The sequence below is a fragment of the Mauremys reevesii genome, linkage group 1, assembly GCF_016161935.1.
Source record: "Mauremys reevesii isolate NIE-2019 linkage group 1, ASM1616193v1, whole genome shotgun sequence".
Classification (NCBI taxonomy): Eukaryota; Metazoa; Chordata; order Testudines; family Geoemydidae; genus Mauremys; species Mauremys reevesii.
The window spans coordinates 211477053-211497403 of record NC_052623.1 but is presented as its reverse complement, the minus strand read 5'-3'; the positions used below and the strand labels follow the sequence as shown (position 1 = coordinate 211497403).

Sequence of the window (20351 nt, the reverse complement as noted above, 5' to 3'; positions counted from 1 at the left end):
CCACCAGTCAGTGCTTGTTTCACAGGACCAGAAACGGTGCTCAACAGAGTGCAGCTGCTCTGTGACTGCCATCAGGAACGGTGGATTGTTTTTTTCAATGGCTTGCAGCAGGGCTGCTTGCAGGACATTGCTATGTTCCACGCGGCAGACCGTACTTTGGCTCTGGAAATGCTGCAGGAGAAGGCGCAAGGTGTTTGAGATGCTCACAGCAAGAGTGCACAGCTGAGCAGGCTCCATGCTTCTGGGGTTATGGCGTATGCACAGCAGTTTTAAGGCATGAAAACCACTGGGTTGTTTGCTGTTGATGCGAGGGAGGGAGCACAGTGCATCATAGGATGTTGATGCAATGTTCCAATTCTCCCCTGTGACAATGTTTTGGCATTGCACAAACTTCCCAAAACACCCCACGGCAAGTTGCACTTTGGGATAGCTACCCACAATGCCCTGCTTTGTGCATCGATGCAGGTGCTGCTAGTGAGGACGCACTCTATCGAGACTGAGCATGGTCTGGCCACGCACAATTGACTTCATTAATTCGGGGGCTCGAGGTCGAATTAGATAAAATCAACTTAATTTTGTAGTGTAGACAAGCCCTAAGTCTGGGATGACTCAGACCATTTGGGCCAGATGTGAAAGGTATTTGGATGCCTAAAGATGCACATTAGTTCCGACTGGTATTTTCAGAAATGCCTAGGTGCCTAATTCCCATTGATTTCAAGACACCCCATCTTCTATTCTTTTTTCCTGTGCCTTGAAGAGAGAGTTTACTTGTTTACAAACACAAGCAAAAAAATTAGGTTGAGGAATTCTTTTGTGATCAGGTGGGCTGAAATTGAGAAGTCTCCCCCCTCCCCCATCCTTGCCTCCCAGTGCCCCCCGATGGTCAGCCTTATCTTCTTCAGTGTATGAAGTATTGAATTGACTGAAAAAGTACTTGGTACAAGTCTTTAGTTTCCATTGCTACTTCTGAGTTTAGGGTTATAAATATTTTTCTTGGGCTCCAAGGTTTAGATGCCCCATTTGATTATTTTGAGTTTAAAATTAGATTTATTGAATAAAATCCTGGCCTCACTAAGTCACTGGGTGTTTTTCCATTGACTACAATGATGCCAGGATTTCACCAATCATCTGTAATGTTGTATGACAGAGAGAGAGAGAGAAGGGTAATCATCTGAAAAGAATATTAATAAATGTCAAAAAAAAATAGATGTGAAGACTAAATAAAAGAACACCAAAGGATCCTTGTTGATGTGCTAACTAGACTAGACAATATATTGTTTCATAGGAAAGTTTCAATCCTAGAAAATTTTTACCAATATCTGCACTATGCATGTTCTGAATATCCCTGAAGACTTGGAGTGGAAGGACCTAAGTAATTTTGTGTCAAAAAATACGTTAATGAAGTTAATCTTCTACTTAAAAATATCAAGCTGTCCTGTATCCCAAATAAGGACTATCTTGCAATTCTTTCAGCAAAATCCTTGACACTTACAGTGATCTTTACTATAATCTGTTTATTGAGAAAGGTTAATATGCTCGGTGGCGCCTCCTGCTGGTCTCTGTCTCAAGCTGGGGGGATTTGCCGTTGTCTCCTCATGTATATTTCTTGAGTGGCTTAGAGAGCATTCATGCAACTTAGCTGGGTGTGTTCCTGCATGTTGTTGATTGAGTGACCACAGCACCTGGAGGGGTTTGCTGCTTGTCAGTAGCAAAGCATTGTGAGAGACAGCCCAGGCTGGAGAGTTAAGGGATCACAGTGGTCCCACAGTTTCAGGTTGTATCCCGGGGGGGTGGGGTCACAAAAATAAGCAACACAGTTAATATTATATTATAATTAAATAGCTTCTAGAATATATGCCTGCAATATCTGCTTTCTGAATAAGAAATTATACTATGGAAAATCAATCTGTTTGTTTTGATCTATAGTAATCTGTTCATTTTATAGGTCTTTTATCTCTTTGAGGATCTACTTTTTTTGCATTCACTGTTTATAAAGGATAGTCTTTTGTTGTTAAGATATTGGACTGGGGCTCAGGAGATCAGGGCTTAGCTCTGCCTCATGTGTGCTGTGTGACCTTGGGCAAGTCACGTAGGTCCCAGTTCAGCAAGGTACCTTGTGGAAATACTCATGTGTTTAAACTTAGGTGCATGCTTAGGTACCTTGCTGAACTAGTGCCTATGACTCCCTGTGCCTCAGTTCCCCATCTGTAAAATACGAATAATAATAATACTTTTTCTCCCACCCTTTGTCTGCTCTGATTAGATTGTAAGCTGTTCAGGGCAGGGGCTTTCTCTTATTCTATGTTAGTACAGGATATTTTTTTAGCATAATTGGTCCCCAGACTGGAGACCTTTAGCCACTACTGTAATACAAATTGTAAAAATGCTCTATGAGCTTGTGTCAGTAGTTACTGATATGCTGAAACTGTAAATGCAATTTTTAAAAAATCATGAATTCACTCATCTTGAATGGATAAGGTAATAGGTAATAATTGGAGATATACCAATCTCCTAGAACTGGAAGGGACCTTGAAAGGTCATCAAGTCCAGCCCCCTGCCTTCACTAGCAGAACCAATTTTTGCCCCAGATCCCTAAGTGGCCCCCTCAAGGATTGAACTCACAACCCTGGGTTTAGCAGGCCAATGCTCAAACCACTGAGCTATCCCTCCCCCCTGATGTGGTAGAACTAATATATTGTTCCATTTGTAGTAAATATGCATAGCTGTAGCTAAACCTGCCTACATACATGTTCCTGTTCTTCTCCCCCACCTCCACTGTAAGGTGGCCTGTTACAAGAAATGTAAGCAGATGTTGATTCCTGCCATGATGGAGGCATGCTGGCCTGCCACTTGGGTAATGTGAGTGGATTCTGGTTGGTGATTTGCCAGCTGAAAGAATTGTAGAACATGTCATGTCAGCAACTCTCTTTGGAAAAAAGCTGTATGCCAATTGTCAACTTTGATCTGAGTAACAGACCAAAACATCTCAGGAATCAGCTGCAAAAGCAGCTGTTCAACCATGCTACCGTGTAGTTGAACAACATTTGAAGGCATCTGATTGCATTGGGAGGGGGGAGAGGCTAACAAGCTTTGAAAAGATCAAGCTCAAAAGCCTTGTGAGTTTGCATAGCTGCACTTAGTGAATTCTTAACCACAGTTGTTAAGATTAAAGTGTTGCATGGAGACTAACCATGTCGCAAGAGGACTAAAACTAATTCAGGCTTTTCTTCTCTTCTCCCAAAAGAGTCATAAAGTGGAAACATTTTCATAAAATATTTTCTTGGTGAGTCCTTCACTCACCCATAGCTAGACCCTGCCGTAACCATAACTGCTGTCCTGGAAGAGATACACACACCCAAAGCCTGAACTATGTTCTCTATGTTCTGTTGCACCCAACAGCATATAGAATTGGTGCTTCAGCCTCAGAAAATCAGAGCTATTTCTTGTTTGGGGGTTGAGAACTGGAGCGGGAGACCAGGGTTTCATTCCCCACTCTGCAACTAGTTCTTTGTGTGTCTTTGTGCCAGTTAATTTGCCCATCTGTGAAATGGAAATAATGATTACTACCTACCTTTGAGATGCTTACTCAACCTTTGAAACCCTCAGCTGAAAAGCATTATAAAAATATGAAGTGTTATATATGTCACTGCTTTCACTGTGTGTTCCTGATGATCCTCACCTTTTAAAATATCCCCTTTTCTGTCACAGCCCTCAAACTCCATTGTCTGAGAATTCAACAGTTGAGGGGGTTTTTCAGAGTTAGTTCTTGGTGCTAAACTCTCTTGTAAGGGTTGTGATAAGCATAAAGTAATACATTTATGAGTGCACACGTTGGTGCCAGGTGTGCAGTCGGTGTGTTGGTCTGAGTATCCTAATGACAATGCATTTTATTTTTTACCTAGTGGAGAGACATCGAAAGAAGAAGATCAATGCTGGGATAAATCGAATTGGAGAGCTCATTCCATGTTCCCCAGCACTTAAGCAAGTAAGTGGACATTTAAATGTACACAGCTATTTCCCAAATGGTGCTCATTTGGTCCTGGTTCTTAACATCTGTAAATACACAGGGATACATCTTGCTTCAGGTTTTATGCAGGAGGCACGGTGAGGAAACTTGGATGAAAATCTTATTTACAAAGTTATCTGTGATGGAAATGTCCTTGGAAATTACAGGACAATTTGAATGCAGTCCTTTGAAACATGAATCTCCCAGCTGAAAGTGAATTCAGTATCACTCTGAAGGAGTGGTCTGGGTTTGACACATGAAAGACATTCTCCTCCGTCGGGTGTCCTAGTTCACGTATTCGGCTCTTTGGAGCAGATATTTTTGAAGAGCATTTGCCCAGCTAGCAGTAGTGACCCTGCACTGGCAATGTGAATTCATGGACTATGAGAACGGAGGGAGCAGGCTGTGTAGAATCATCTGCAGAAAGGTTATAATTGTTTGGTTTTTTTCTCATTTAAATTTGTAACTTCGGAAGCTGGTTTGCTTGCCCATACTCTTCTAGTCAGTCTGGTTGTACCTACTTAGGAGTTGATTCACAATTCCCCAAGTTCTAGTTGTTAGACTGTTTTCCTATTGACACTACTAAGTGTATTCTGTCATGATGTTCTCTTTCATGCATAAGTGAAGAAAGTTATAGCCTGTGAGAGAGGAGTTTTCTGTTGACTCTTCTTCCCCGTGCCTGCCCCTTTCATGTCTTCACTCAGTGTCCAGCTACATGATGCAAATACAATTCTATATATTTTTATTTTTTAGTCTTTTATTTAAATGGTCATGAAGTAGTTTATTGTGTTCAATAATAATGGTGAAGGGAAACAAAGAGGTCTAGGTAAGGGGAAAAGTGTTTGTGTGAGATATGAAATGATATAGATCAGAGGTGGGCAAACTACAGCCCACGGGCCACATCCGGCCCATGGGACCCTCCTGCCCAGCCCCTGAGCTCCTGCTCCGGGAGGCTAGCCCTTGGCCCTTCCCCTGCTGTTCCCTCTCCCCCGCAGCCGTAGCTTGCTCCGCTTCCGGCACAGTGCTCTGGGCGGCAGGGCTGCGAGCTCCTGGGGCAGCGCAGCTGCAGAGCCCAGCCTGACCCAGTCTCTGTGCTGCACAGTGGCATGGCTGGCTCTAGCTGGGCAGCGCGGCTGCCTGTCCTGGTGCTCTGAGTGGCGCGACTGTAGTGCTGCCAGCCACCGGTGCTCCAGGCAGCACGGTAAGGGAGCGGGGAGGTGGAGGGGGCTGGATAGAGGGCAGGGGAGTGTAGGGTGGTGGGCAAGGGCAGGGGTGTGGATGATCAGAGGGCGGGGAACAGGGGGATTGAATGGGGGCAGCAATCCCGGGAGGGGCAGTCAGGAATGAGAGGGAGGGTTGGATGGGGCAGCAGGGGGCAGTCAGGGGCAGGGGTTCTGGGGGCGGTCAGGGAGAAGGGGTGGTTGGATGGGGCAGGCGTCCCGGGGGGGCAGTCAGAAATGAGAGGGAGGGTTGGATGGGGTGGCGGGGGGGCAGTCCGGGGCAGGGGTTCCAGGGGCAGTCAGTAAGGGACAGGGAGAAGGGGTGGTTGGATCACCTCAGACCAGCAGATTCTTGGAAATTATAAACGGAGTTTTCTATCCAAATCCAGTCCCTTCCTAGCCTCCACTCTCCTTCATCCTTCCTTTTCAGGGACCCTTCTCATGAGATACTGTTAAAACAGGAGTTGCTCTCCCTTCTGGAAGAGGTGCCCTTCAGATTCAGAGATCAGAGGTTCTACTCCCATTATTGTTTAGGCCCAAGGAAAAGGGAGGCAGGCATTTTAGACTTGAGACATCTCATCAGATTCATCCTCACTGCAGGTTCAGGGTGGTAACCCTGAACTTATCCTTTTGTAGCATCCTTATCATCCCAGAGCACCGCAGTGGCTTTTTTTCTAGTGGTCTCCTGCATTCAGGCCCAGCCCTTTAGTCAGATTCCTCTGAAGTCCCACCCCTTCCTGGGCAATAATGTCCATCGAGTTCAAGCCTCAAATTCAAAGTGTGGGAGTCTCTATTAATACAGGGTCCTGCCCTTTGGTTTCTCCACCACACTGAGAGTATTTACCAAGTATGTAAAGGTCATTGCACCCCACATAAGACGACATGGCATTCTGGGATAGCCATACCTGGATGGATGACTGATCCAGGTAAAATCATCTCAGAAGTTGACCAACTTGATTTGTATGATCTTAGGGATTTTTACCACACTGGGGCTCAAGATTAACCAACTAAAATTCACACTTTTACTGATCTAAAGCGCATAATTCAGAGGAGCTGTGTTAGTTCTGAGGTCAGCTATCTCATGCAGGAGAGGTTCCAGACTATAATGGGTCTCCTCAGTCATCTGCAGGCTCACCCAGAGATGTCTGCAAGAACATGCCTTAGAATCCTGGGTCACATGGCCTCCTGCATCAGTGTCACACAGCATACCAGACTATCCAGCAGGTATTTATCCAGCAGGCACCACATGGCTGTGAAGTTCCCATGAGAAGTCTTCTCCTCATTGGATTGGTGGAAGGATCTGCTTTACATGTGCAATGGAGTACTCCTTTCTGCACTGCTGCCTACCAAGATACTGATGATGGATGCTTACTGGGATGAGGAGCTCATCTGGACTAACTTCAAACATAAAGCCTCTGGATGTCGTGTCGTGTGTTCCTCCCCGTGGAAGCTCATCTTATCATAATGTCCTGAAACTCAGAGCAGTATGTCTAGCATGAATGGCATTTCTGCTTTTGTTACAGGGATCTACATTCCAGGTGATGATAGACAACACCACAATCATGCATTATGTCAACAGATAAGGGAAGAGTATGGTCATGTCCACTCTGCCAAGAAACCATCTGTCACTGTGGCTGGTGCATTCATTATCAGATCACATCAGAGGCTCTGCATCTTCCAGGCTTGCAAAATGCTCTAGCAGATCAGATCAGCAGAGAATTCACAACCAACCACGAGTAGACTGACAAAGACTCAGTTCTACCGAGCATCTTTCACAGACGGGGATGCCCAAAAATAGATCTGTTTGCCACGGACCAGACCAAGAAATGCCATGCATTCCGTTCTAGAGAGAGTTCGAGCCTAGGCTCCCGGTTGGGTGCCTTCGTCCTCTCATGGGCACCAGCGTTCATGTATTCCTACCCTTCAATCCCATTAATACCAAGTGTTCTGAGAAGACTCAGACAAGATTCAGCCCAACTTGACCAAGACAAGTCTGGTACTCAGATCTGGTGAATATGTCAACATAGCCTCTGATCATATTACGTAGTCTACCTAACTTGGTTTTGCAAAATGGAGGTCAGATTTTATGCCCAGATCCAGCATGATTACATCTGACAGCCTGGCTGCTGTCTGATTAACTGCCTGCAGAAGAAGCTGTTCAGCTGAAATCCAGGGCATTTTGGTATATAGCATTTTGGTATGCAGCAAAGTGGAAGCAGTTTTCTATTTGGGCAGGACAGTGTCTTCTGTTTCTGCTATTCTGGGCTATCTACTAGCACTAGAACATTCAAAACTATCTATCAGCTCCATAAGAGTACTTTTAGCAATACCTGCACATCATCTTCCAATTCAGGGTCATACCATATTATCCCACACTACAGTTGTTTGATTCTTCGAGGATTTCATTCATATGTTTCTTTCAGCCCTCCCCTTCCTGGGACCTCAACATAGTGTTAATTGGCTTAAAGCCCCCCCCCCCCTTTTGAGTCCCTAACAACCTGCTCTTTTTACCCTCTATCTATGAAGTTTGCCTTTTTAGTAGCCATAACATCAGCTTGTAGAATAGGGAAAATTCAGACCCTTCCGACTGGTCCACCTTACTCAATGTTCCATAAAGACGTGGTGACTCTTAAGCCTCACCCCAAGTGTCTGCCCAATGTTGTTTCAGATTTTCATTTACATCAGTTGATTCACCTCCCAGGTTTTTTTCCCGTGCCTCACTCAAACCAGGGAGAAACCAAACCTGCACATTCTTCGTTGTGGTCAGGGCTTTTTCATAGTATCTGGACATAGTAGAAGATCCTTCAGGAGCTTCCCCATGCTCTTTGTAGCCTTCAGAGATAGGGTTAAAGGTCAAGCTGTTATCACTGAAAAGTTGTCTAAGTGGGTATCTAACTGTATTATATCATTTAGGGATCCGTCCACCAGGGTTTAGACAGCTTCTGCTTCTTCTCAGAGAAGCACCTGTATTTCAGAAATGTGCAGGGTGGCAACATGGGGATCAGTCCTTACTTTTATCCAATATTATTCCTTTGTTGAGACTTCAAGATCAGATGCCCGCTTTGACAGAACTGTCCTGAAATCCTTATTTAAATAGAACTCCAAGCACCCACCTTGTAACTATGAGATCACTGCTTGCAAGCCACCAGAACTGGCATCCATCTGGACAATCACTCTTAAAACAGTTTCTTTACCTTACAAGATGTGTTGTTCACTTGGATTCCATGACCCACCCTCCTTCCCTGCTTCTACAGAGTCCTATGGCTGTAGGATTCAGCATCATCAAAGAAACTGAGGAACAGTTGGGCCCACTCTGCTCTTTACTCCCTGGAGTGGAGGGGTACAAGGACATTGACGGCGCAGCCATGGCCCCAATGGTCACTGCTAATCAAAAAGAATTTTATTTCAGGAATGGGTTGCATGTCAGCAGAAGTGGACGCCATGTGGACAGAGCATCCCAAAGAACCACACATACTGTGAAGAAAGTAACCAATCTTTTTTGGAAGGAAAATACAAGGGAAATAATTAAAAATGTCAGACAAGTTTGGCACATTGTTTAAAATGAACATTCCAGTTGAAATCCCAGGTTTGAAAAGTGATGTCACTAATAGGTCTGCTTTTGATTGTAAAAGTTTCATTGATAGATTTTTTTCCCTAATTATACACACATTCTTTTGTAGAGTAAGAACATGATCCTGGATCAGGCCTTTAAATATATAACAGAAATGAAAAGGCAAAATGATGAACTCCTGTTGAATGGAGGGAACAATGAACAAGGTAAGTATGAAATGTTGTGAAGATTCTTGAATTTCCCTTTCTCTTCCATCGTGGTAATGTGGCACTGAGTGTACTGTATTAGATCAGTGCTGTTTTTTCCCACAACAGTGTATTAATACTCTCCTCTCCTTAGTAATCCAGTGAGGATGTGGCATAGTGACATGACATCACCATTGTTCCCATCCCATGTTCTTTCTCACTGCTACAAGGCAGCAGCTTCATCCCTGAAGCATTAATGAATTCATTGTATTCATTATGCATTTCATTCCTGTCCTCCTTGGCTAGTGAGACTAGTAATGAAACAGCAATTCTTTACTTCAGCTGGATCAACAAACTGGGGAATCCCAAGAGTTTATAGGGTTGGAGAGGAGAAATGGTTGCTTAAGGTAACTTGAAAACAAGAAAGTTGAGGCATATGCCCTACGGCATTTTCTTGCATTTAACTATAGCAAATTGAAGCATCCCCATCACGGTATATTGTCACTGATAAGTTTAAACTTAATGCAATAATTTCTGCAGATTCCACTTTGAGTTGTTTTAATTTGACTGCCCTCACATCTGTTGCCTGTAATTTAATAAACCAGAGTAATTAGACCAGAGAAAGCTAATATTATGCCAGTCTTTTTAAAATGGGTAACTGGGATGACCTGGGTAATCATAGGTCTGTCAGTCTGACATTGATCCCAGGCAAAATAATGGAGAGCTGATATGGGACTTGATTAATCAAGAATTAAAGGAGAGTAATGTAACTAATGCCAATCAACATGGATTTATGAAAAATGGATCCTGCAAAATTAACTTGGTATCTTTTTTTGATGAGATTACAGGTTTTGTTGATTAAGGTAATAGTACTGATGTAACATACTTAGACTTCTGTAAGGCACTTGACTTGGTACTGCATGCCATTTTGATTAAAAACTAGAAAGCTATAAAATTAACGTGGCATACATTAAATTGATTAAAAACTGGCTAAGTGAAAGGTCTCAAAATGTGACAGTGAATAGGGAATTATCATTGAACAGGTGTGTTTCTAGTCAGGTCCCACAGGTTCCTGCTTCTATGCTGTTGGAGATTTTTATCAATGTCCTGGAAGAAAACATAAAATCATCACTGATAAAGTTTGCAGATGACACAAAACCTAGGGGAGTGATAAATAGTGAAGAGGACAGGTCACTGATACAGAGTGATCTGGATCGCTTGTTAAGCTGGACACAAGTAAACAATATGCATTTGAATATGGCTAGATGTAAAGAATACATCTAGGAACAAAGAATGTAGGCCATACTTACAGGATGGGGATTCTATCCTAAGAAGCATTAACTGTGACAGAGATATGGGAGGTCATGGTGGATAATCAGCTGAACATGCGCTCCCAATGCAACGCAGTGGCCAAAAGACCTAATACGATTCTTGGATGGATAAGTAGGGGAATATTGAGTAAAATTAGAGAGGTTATTTGGCTTTTTGGCTGCTGGAATTTTGTGTCCAGTTCTGGTGTCCTCAGTTCAGGAGGATGTTGATAAATTGGAGAGGGTTCAGAGAAGAGCCACAGAAGTGATTAAAGGGTTAGAAAACCTGCCTTACAGTGATAGACACAAAGAGCTCAATCTATTTAGTTTAACAAAAAGGTTAAGGGATGACTTCATTTACAGGCTATAAGCACCTACCTAGGGAACAAATATTTGAAAATGGGCTCCTCAGTCTAGTAGAGAAAGTTTTATAATATGATCCAATGGCTGGAAATTGAAGCTAGACAAATTCAGAAGGGAAATAAGATGTAATTTTTTAATAGTGAGTATAGTTAACTGTTGGAACAATTTACTAAGGGTTGTCATGGATTCTCCATCACTGGAAATATTTAAATCAAGATTGGAAGTTTTTCTAAAAAATATACTCTAGGAAAATTTTGGAAGACTTTCTATGGCCTGTTTTATACAAGAGATCAGACTAGATGATCACAGTGGTCCCTTCTGGCCTTGGATTCTATGAAAAACCTCCCACAAATTTCAGAATTAAGTGATCTAATTACAAACATGGCGGTGGAGGGGCTACTCTGGGGCTGCTGCCTCTCTACTCTCAAGTATCTTGAAAGTTGATAGCATGTTTTTTGGGACCCACCCCCCAAAAATCATGTTAATATATTTTGCTTTCGAGAGCAACCTTATTAAAAGTAAGCACTATAAAACAGTAACAGATAGCATTGAGCCATTCTTTTACAGTAATTTATTGTGGTCTATTATTCTGTTTAGCCCTTTAAAAGCACAAACTATTGGGACAATTTCAACTTGAAATATAATCAGTTTTAAAAATGAATTAAAATTAATTTTAGATATCACACCTGTCCCTAGGTCCATTGCAAAAATATTTTCTTGTCCATTTCTGTGTAAATATTACAGAGGGTTTAATTAAACATAAAAATGAACTGGAAAGCCAAGAGAATACCAATGCAGTTACCAATATAAATGCAGTACAGGTGTTTGGCCACAGAGAAAAGACAAATTAATGTGCCGATTAATTTAAACATTTTTTCATTTGTTAAAGAATTTCATTGTGTCCTAAACTTCCAGTATGATTCAGTCCACTAACAGATGGCCTAGTTGGAAAAACAAATGTATCTGTCTATTACAGTGACTGAGTGCTCTGGTGTGACATTACTAAACTGAACAGGAAGGTGGTAGGATGCTATACCGTAAGAGAGACTTGGCCGTACTTAGAAGCCCTTATAAGTATGGGTTTTAGAGACAACATGTCATATTAACAGTTTATTACAGTGACACTTAGAGTCTATTTCCCAAATCACGTGATGACAATAATCTTTTCCAGCATTTGTAATGACACCACTGTAAAGTTGTATTCTCACTGTTTTGCAGCTGAAGAGATAAAAAAGCTCCGGAAACAGTTGGATGAACTCCAGAAGGAAAATGGGCGATACATAGAACTACTGAAAGCAAATGACATTTGCCTGTACGATGATCCCACAATTCACTGGAAAGGGAATCTCAAAAGTGCAAAGGTCTCTGTTGTTATTCCTAGCGATCAGGTTCAAAAGAACATCATTGTCTATTCGAATGGGAGTCAACCTGGTGGAAATACCCAGGGGGCATCTGTCCAGGGAATAACTTTTAATGTTGGTCATAACTTACAAAAACAAACAGCCAATGTTGTACCAGTTCAGAGAACTTGCAACTTAGTGACTCCTGTGACCATCTCTGGTGTTTACCCCACAGAAAACAAGCCATGGTCTCAGACCACAGTTTCTCCATTGGCGTCCAATCAACCAGTTCCTGCTGAGAATATTCTTGAGCTTTCCACCTCAGAGAATGAGCAGGACATGCTTACCTCTGCTACTGCAAGCTCACAGAATGCTTCTCAGTCTGGGACAGAACAAGAATTACAGTGTTCCTCAAGTAGCACACCACAGAATGATCAAAATGTCCCCAAAATTAAAAACGGACAAGAATGCACCAAGTTAATGAAAAAAACAATCATGCATGGTATCAGCATTCCTTCTAACACCACCGTAGAGGCCTCTCAAGTTCAACAGGTGAATGTGACCTCTTCAAGCATACAGGGTGCTAGAAGTGAATTTCAAGAAAGCTTTGTCGTTTCAGCAACTGATACCACTTGTACCCCATCTGTGAGACTCTCCATTGTGGATAGCCTCTCTTCAGTAAACATCCTCAAAAGTACAGACTTACTAAGTAGTGCTGGGGTGCCTGTGACTTCTGCAATAGAAACCGTTAAGGCTGTAACAGCAATAAGCACATTGCCTGCTGGTCCATTAGACAACTGTTGGTCTTTTTCAGGCTCTTCAGGTGTTGGCACTTCTGATTTGAAAAACATGAGTAGCCTTACACGGATCCCTTCAGCTGGAATCACACAAACCACATGGACTACTTTGCAGCTAGCGGGAAACACCGTTCAGCCACTAACCCAGACACCATCCAGTGTTATGACTGCATTGTTAAACGAGCCAGTTAATGGTGCTGGTACCATATCTTCCACCCAGAACAGACATTTGGCACCAAGCGTCAGTTTGAATACTTCTGTGCCTGGAGATGGGCAGGCAGCTGAACAAATTGTTGTTACCTTGCCCTCTTGCCCATCTGTACCTATGCAGCCATTAATCACTCAACCACAGGTTAAAACACAGCCTGCTGGAAACATCTTTCCATTGAATTCAGCTATGCAGGTAATTCAGATGGCTCAGACAATTGGGTCAGCTGTTACTGCGGTACCTGCTAATCAGAATGTCATAATTCTGCAGCCTCCTAACACCACGCCATGTCCCCCAGTGGTGAGAGCTGAAGTCCCCAGCCAAACCGTTAGTCAACAGATTGTAATTATACAAGCAGCTAATCAGAATTCTCTTCCTCTCCTCTCTGCACAGCCCCCTGGTTCTCTCAGAGTTCCTGTGAATGGAGCCAGTCCAATAGCAAGCTCTAACAACTCTGTGCAAAATACCTCTGCTCCACAAACTTTTGGAGGGAAACATCTTGTCCATATATTACCAAGACCACCTTCTTTACCATCATCTAGCGCTACACAAACTTTTTCAGTTACAATGTCAAATCAACAACAGCCTCAGACTATTTCTTTAAATGGACAGCTGTTTGCATTGCAACCTATGATGTCCTCATCTGGAGCTTCAAATCAAGCCCCTATGCAAATTATTCAACCTACCACTAGCGAAGATCCGAATACCAATGTTGCCCTCAATACATTTGGTGCTTTAGCTAACCTCAATCAGAGCATATCACAAATGGCTGGGCAAAGCTGTTTACAGCTGTCCCTTAGTCAGCCTACTAATCCAACAACTGCCAGCAGCCAGATTGCCCCAATTAACTGTGTTTCATTACCAACTTCTGCAGCATCTTCCATAGCTACTGAAAGTTCAACAGTGTTATCCAGTGCTTCTAATTCTATAAACACTTCTCCAAAAAAAGCTTCTGCTGGTTTGCCATCAAACATAAAATCAAGAAGGACAAACAAAAAGACAAATATTAAAAAACATTTGGCAGCCAACAGCAAAGCATCATGTCCAGTGAATCCTTGCAGAGATGCAGGGAAACTTGATTGCACTAATGTGGAAGCTACAGCAGAGCATTCAAATAGTGAAGGACTGCTTGAAAACATGCCTGTAGTATCACAAGCCTTAGCTGTATCACAAGCAAACAGCATGGCAGCACCAACTGATGTAAGCATTTCTGACTGTCAATCCAAAGAGACTCTGAGTTCTGAACAGATGGTGAGCTTACCAGAGCTGAATTCAACAGGGATACCGAGTTCATCACCGCTAGAATCTGTGATGTCAGAACAGTTTGTACTAGTTCCATCAAGTTCCAAAGATTCCACTGCTCTTCTGCAAACATCTCAGAATAACCTGTTACCTGACTCTGTGTTGCCAGAATCTTCCAAATCGTGTGTTACCACCAGCATCTCAATGTCCTCTGCCACTGAAGCACACGTGACAATTTCTCAGGTTTCAGGGGCATCTGCACCACAAAACAGTATAATGACAGACCATGCTTCTGAGGCAGAAAGCATTTCAGAGACCTGCAGTGTTGGGCAAGAGTCATCAATTGTGATGCAAACCACAGACTTGTTAGAGGGACAAGGTCTAACCAAAATGCTGTCTGACCTTACTAAAGAAAGAACAGCGATGCTAAAACCCTCCTTTTCGCTTCAGGTGGAACATTCTGATTTCCCCCCAGAAAACTCTAAAACAATAAAATCAAACGTTGATTTGCCTGAGAAGCAGGAACTTTTGTTAATGAACACTGAAGGTGACACTCTCATGCAACATCATTCCTGCATTTCCGATCAAGAGGTTGTTAGTGGTTCTCTTATTGCTAGCAGGCAGGCGGACTCTCCAATGTCAACTAGCTCTGGGAGTAGTCGTGGCTTCTCAGTTGCATCCATGTTGCCAGACACATCTAGGGAAGATGTTACCAGCAGCACATCAACAAATACATGTAACAGCTGCACTTTTTCAGAGCAAACTGACATTGTAGCTCTTGCAGCAAGAGCAATTTTTGACCAAGAGAACCTTGAAAAAAGTGGAGGAGGAATACAAGTTAACTTAAGGGATGCTGCCTCTAAGTCTTCTGAAGTTGCACCTTTGGAAAGCGAGCAGCAGCCTTTTAAACCACAAACAGTTAAAGCTAATGTAGGACAGTTGGAAGCAGCACCAAACAAATTCCATGCTCAGGATCCAGTGCAAACAAATGTTGATAGACCAGTGGAAAAACCAAGCTGTTCTGTAGGAGTGGAAGCATCAAATACTGTACAGATTTCAACTTCCCAGTCACCAACTGTAACCAGTTTAAGTGTAAATAATCTCATACATCAAAGTCGCATCATCCACCCTCTTGTAAGTTGCTCAGGTTTATCCCAGCCTTCAGAGCAAGCAGCTGTTCCTGCCACAGGGATTCGGTCCATATCATCTAGTTCCTATGTCAGTCAGTCTCCAGGATCAGCTATGATGACTGAATATGCTCAAGATCAACTGAGTGCTATTAGGGCAAACACCATGCAGGCTCCACAGATGCAGGAACCACACTTAAAGCAGCAAAACCATGAAAGTCGCAAAGACTCTGCTAAACGTGCTGTCCAAGAGGACCTTCTGCTTTCTTCAGCGAAGAGGCAGAAGCCGTGTCAGACAACGCCTGTCAGGCTTGAAGGCGTGGCATTGACGAACCGAACACCAGACAGTATTGCTGACCAAACTCAAATGTTGATTAATCAGATCCCTCCCAATTCATCCAATCCGGTTGTAACAGTGAGCAATCAAGGGCACACAGATGGTCTTAACAGATTATTCCCATCCAACAACAACTTTGTGACCTCTTCTTTGAGGCAAAATGAAGTTCAGTGCAGTTCTCAGCCATCCATTTCAGAGCAGCAAGGTCAGGCAGGAGGTCAGCATCTACAAGCTATACAACATGTACCTGCTCAAGGTGTATCGCATCTTCACAGTAACCACCCATACTTAAAACAGCAGCAGGCTGGACAGTTAAGAGAGAGGCATCACTTATATCAGCTACAGCACCATGTTCCTCATGCAGAGAGCTCAGTCCATTCTCAATCCCACAGTGTCCACCAACAAAGAGCAATACAGCAAGAGGTGCAAATGCAAAAGAAACGAAGCCTTGTCCAGGGAACCCAAGCCAGTCAACTTTCTTTACAGCAGAAGCATCATGGAAATGATCAAACTCGGCAAAAAAGTGGACAGCCTCATCCCCACCACCAGCAAATACAGCAGCAAATGCAGCAGCACTTTGGAGCTTCCCAGCCTGAAAAGAACTGTGAAAACCCTCCAACAAGCAGAAACCATCATAATCATCCTCAGAGTCATCTAAATCAGGATATTATGCATCATCAGCAACAGGATGGTGGCAACAGACAGCAAGGCTCAGGGGTTTCATCCGAACATGTATCTGGACATAATCAGATGCAGAGACTTCTGACCGCCAGGGGCTTGGAGCAACAAATGGTGTCCCAGCCAAGTATTGTAACCAGGCCATCGGATATGACCTGTGCCCCACACAGACAAGAAAGAAACAGAGTTTCTAGTTACTCTGCAGAGGCACTTATTGGGAAGACGCCTTCTAATTCAGAACAGAGGATAGGGATATCCCTTCAAGGCTCTAGGGTTCCAGACCAGCTTGAAATGAGAAGTTACCTTGATGTTTCTAGGAATAAAGGTTTGGTAATTCATAACATGCAGAGTCGTATATCTGTAGACCATGCGGTTGGCTCAGAAGTTCAACGACTTTCTGATTGTCAGACATTCAAACCAAATGGGGCCAGCCAACAGCCAACAGGCAATTTTGATGTACAGGCCTCAAGAAATAGTGAAATTGGCAACTCTGTATCATCCCTCAGGGGCATGCAATCACAAGCTTTTCGAATTAGTCAAAATACTGGGCCACCCATAGAGAGACAAAAGAGATTGCCCTATCAACCGGTTCGGGGTATTCCAACGGGAAATGCTCTTCCGCCAAGGGACAATGAAAATACATGCCACCAAAGTTTTATGCAGAGTTTACTTGCCCCTCATCTTGGAGATCAGGTTAGTGGAAGCCAAAGATCAATTTCAGAACATCAGAGGAATACGCAGTGCAGTGCATCCTCCACAATTGAATATAATTGTCCCCCAGCACGAGAGAGCGTCCACATTCGAAGAGATGGTGAAGGTCAGAATAGAGAAAGTTGTGACATGTCTATGGGTACAATTAATACTAGGAATAGTTCTTTAAATATTCCTTTTTCAAGTTCTTCTTCCTCAGGAGATATTCAAGGTCGAAACACAAGCCCAAATATTTCTGTACAGAAGTCCAATCCCATGAGAATGACTGACAGTCATGGAACCAAGAGCCACATGAATACACCTGTTTCTAGCAACATGCATGGAGTTGTCCGGCCAGCTCTCCCCCACCCTGCTATCTCTCATGGGAATGCTGAGCAAGGGCAACCATCTGTTCGTCAGCCAAATTCTTCAGTTACTCAGCGATCAAGGCATCCTCTGCAGGATAATAGTGGTTCTAAAATCCGCCAGCCTGAAAGGAATCGAACTGGAAATCAAAGACATGGAAATGTATTTGACCCTAGTCTGCCCCATCTTCCCCTGTCTACCGGTGGCAGTATGATCCTTGGGCGCCAACAATCTACAATAGAAAAAAGAGGCAGCATTGTCCGTTTTATGTCTGATGGCCCTCAAGTGTCTAATGATAATGCAGCCCCTGACCAGCATGCTTTGTCTCAAAATTTTGGATTCCCTTTTATTCCAGAGGGTAGTATGAATCCACCAATAAATGCCAATACTTCTTTCATTCCACCAGTTACTCAGCCTAGTGCCACTCGAACACCAGCCCTAATCCCAGTAGATCCTCAAAATACACTGCCATCTTTCTATCCGCCTTATTCTCCTGCTCATCCTACTCTGTCCAATGACATTTCTATCCCTTACTTTCCCAATCAAATGTTTCCTAATCCAAGCACAGAAAAGCCCAGTAGTGGAGGTTTAAACAATCGATTTGGATCCATTTTATCTCCTCCCAGACCAGTTGGTTTTGCTCAGCCAAGTTTTCCTCTTCTCCCAGATATGCCGCCAATGCACATGGCCAATACATCACACTTATCCAATTTTAACTTGACATCTTTGTTTCCAGAAATAGCCACAGCTCTTCCTCCAGATGGTTCGGCAATGTCGCCTTTGCTTTCAATAGCAAACACGTCAGCTTCAGATTCTTCCAAGCAATCCTCAAACCGACCTGCCCACAACATAAGCCATATTCTAGGTCATGATTGTAGTTCAGCTGTATGAAAATTGATAGACTGACGTTTAGTCTGAAGGGTTATGTTTATATTAAAAAGGCATCCTTGAAGAGACCATTCATAGCATCACTGTTTGTCAAGTATGTATATATGTGGGTACTTCTGTATTTATATACATACTGTATATCCACCCACTTGCTAACTTTAAAGCACCAGTGCCTATAGCAATTCTTATTAGTAACAGTAAGAATGCGACACCTAGAGCTGTGCAACTATTGAGTGTTGATTTTACAGCATTCAAAAATCTGATCGTTCCAGAATAACTGACACTTTCAGCTCTTGGATCTAAAGTACCAAGTAAAAGATTAGCCTTGTGGGAGATGAGACTGTGGGAGATAAGTGCTTGAGTTTTTATTTTAATTCTTGGTTAATTAACTTGTCCAGAAGATAAAGTAAACTGTTTAGAATTTGGGATTTTTTGTAAAGTATCTTAAAGAGCCTCGCACATACCTGGTCTTTAAGTCAAGTTGGTATCAAGCTAGTTTTAGTTGATAAAGACATTGGCTTTTTGTCTGTTAAAGCTTGTGACATACATTCTAATTAAGGCTGAGTTGATCAGATAAAAATCTGTGTGTATGTTTCCATGGTCAGCTTCTGAGCAGCAGTAAAACATTTGTTATTTTAAAACATTTAGTTTCCCTTAAAACATGATTTGCTGTCACTTTCTGTGAAGAAGAATTTTATTCAGGTTTGTATGTGGAACGGCATCAGCTCCTGCTGAACTGTGTATAGAGTTTTTAATATAATTTATTACCCCTTTTAATGTAATCAACATAGACACAGCCGTCATGTTTTTTGTCATCTGTCAGTTGTTTGTATGCTGCAAGTTACCTCAAGGTATCTTCCCTATACCTTGTTTAGCACTTTCTTTGAGTCTTTTTTTTTTTTTCCTGGTAATTCGTGTCCTTATATCTATGTCCGCTTTCCTGCATTCTTTGGATTAAGGACCCTTCCTGTAATTCACAGCAAATGAGCAAACTACTATGCCTATGTGGAATCCCATTGAAGGTAATAGGCTCCCTGCGGACACAGCAATCTTCCCACTCACTGTCAATGGCAGGATCAAGGCCTAATTTAATATTAATACTTTGCACTTAAATAGCACCTTTTAGCTAACTCAGTGTGATTGTGGGTGGGGCAGAGAGATGAATGTGTCAATTCCTAAACGCATGGCATATAGGGAAATTCTTTCTGATTTGTGGGAGAGGGCGAGAGGGACAGATGTTTACTGATTTTGTTTTGATTTTTTTTTAATATTTGCAAAAGAATTGTACACGGTTTGGTCCCATTTCATTAAGTGAAAATGAGGATGGACCTAGGAAAGTGGTATTTATTTAGTGACTACTGCAACATAATTATCTTGAAGAAAGGCAGAAGTCTTTTTTGTATTCATCCAAAACCATCACTCCAGATTTTTCATGTTTTTGCTTCCACCAGCCCACCTATCCCTATCTCCCTAGACTATAGGATCATGCTCAGGCCACAATGAGGGGTAACAGCCGAAGTTTCTCTGAGGCATCCTTCCTGTGCAGACCAGGGGCAGGCAAAATGCTTCAAGCAGCACTAGGTGTAATGAGCTGTATGGTGCTCTACAGGCCTGCTCCTGAAAGCTGCAGCATGACCTCCTCCTCTGCCTGCTGCCAAATGCTTGAGGGATGGGGTAGGCCAGGCCACACCCCATCGTGGCTATGAACCATCACAGCCTAGCCCATTCTCATTTGTGGATGTGCTTGAAAAAAAGGAGTCTCTTTGTTCACCCCCAGCTGTGGGCCCACATGGATGTAGCCAGTTTTGTTGGTAGACTGAGGACCTGATTCTCATATACAGTAGGCCTCTTTGCACTGCTCTGGCAGAGTAAAGGAGCCTTAAAGTGGACGCGAATGTAAGGAGACCTTTGTGTATATGAGAATCAGGCCCTGTATCTATAATCTGTCCTGAGGGTGGTTTCGTTGGTAACACTATATATGTCCTGGTATGAATGGCTGTGCTTCAGCCTGCAAAGTAAAGGG

At 42.9% G+C, this 20351-nt stretch overlaps 1 protein-coding gene across 4 annotated transcripts in view; it reads left to right on the top strand.

The window, feature by feature from the left end:
- The window catches only part of USF3 (upstream transcription factor family member 3), a 78500-nt gene extending 59380 nt beyond the window's left edge, over window positions 1-19120 (top strand). For all 4 annotated transcript variants that reach the window (XM_039497402.1, XM_039497409.1, XM_039497396.1 and 1 more), the window contains 3 exons: window positions 3903-3985; window positions 8907-9003; window positions 11874-19120. In XM_039497402.1, the coding sequence (XP_039353336.1) occupies window positions 3903-3985; window positions 8907-9003; window positions 11874-18331 (6638 nt within the window). In that variant the 3' untranslated portion in view covers window positions 18332-19120. The remainder of the gene's footprint in view (window positions 1-3902; window positions 3986-8906; window positions 9004-11873) is intronic.
- The last annotated feature ends 1231 nt before the right edge of the window (window positions 19121-20351 follow it).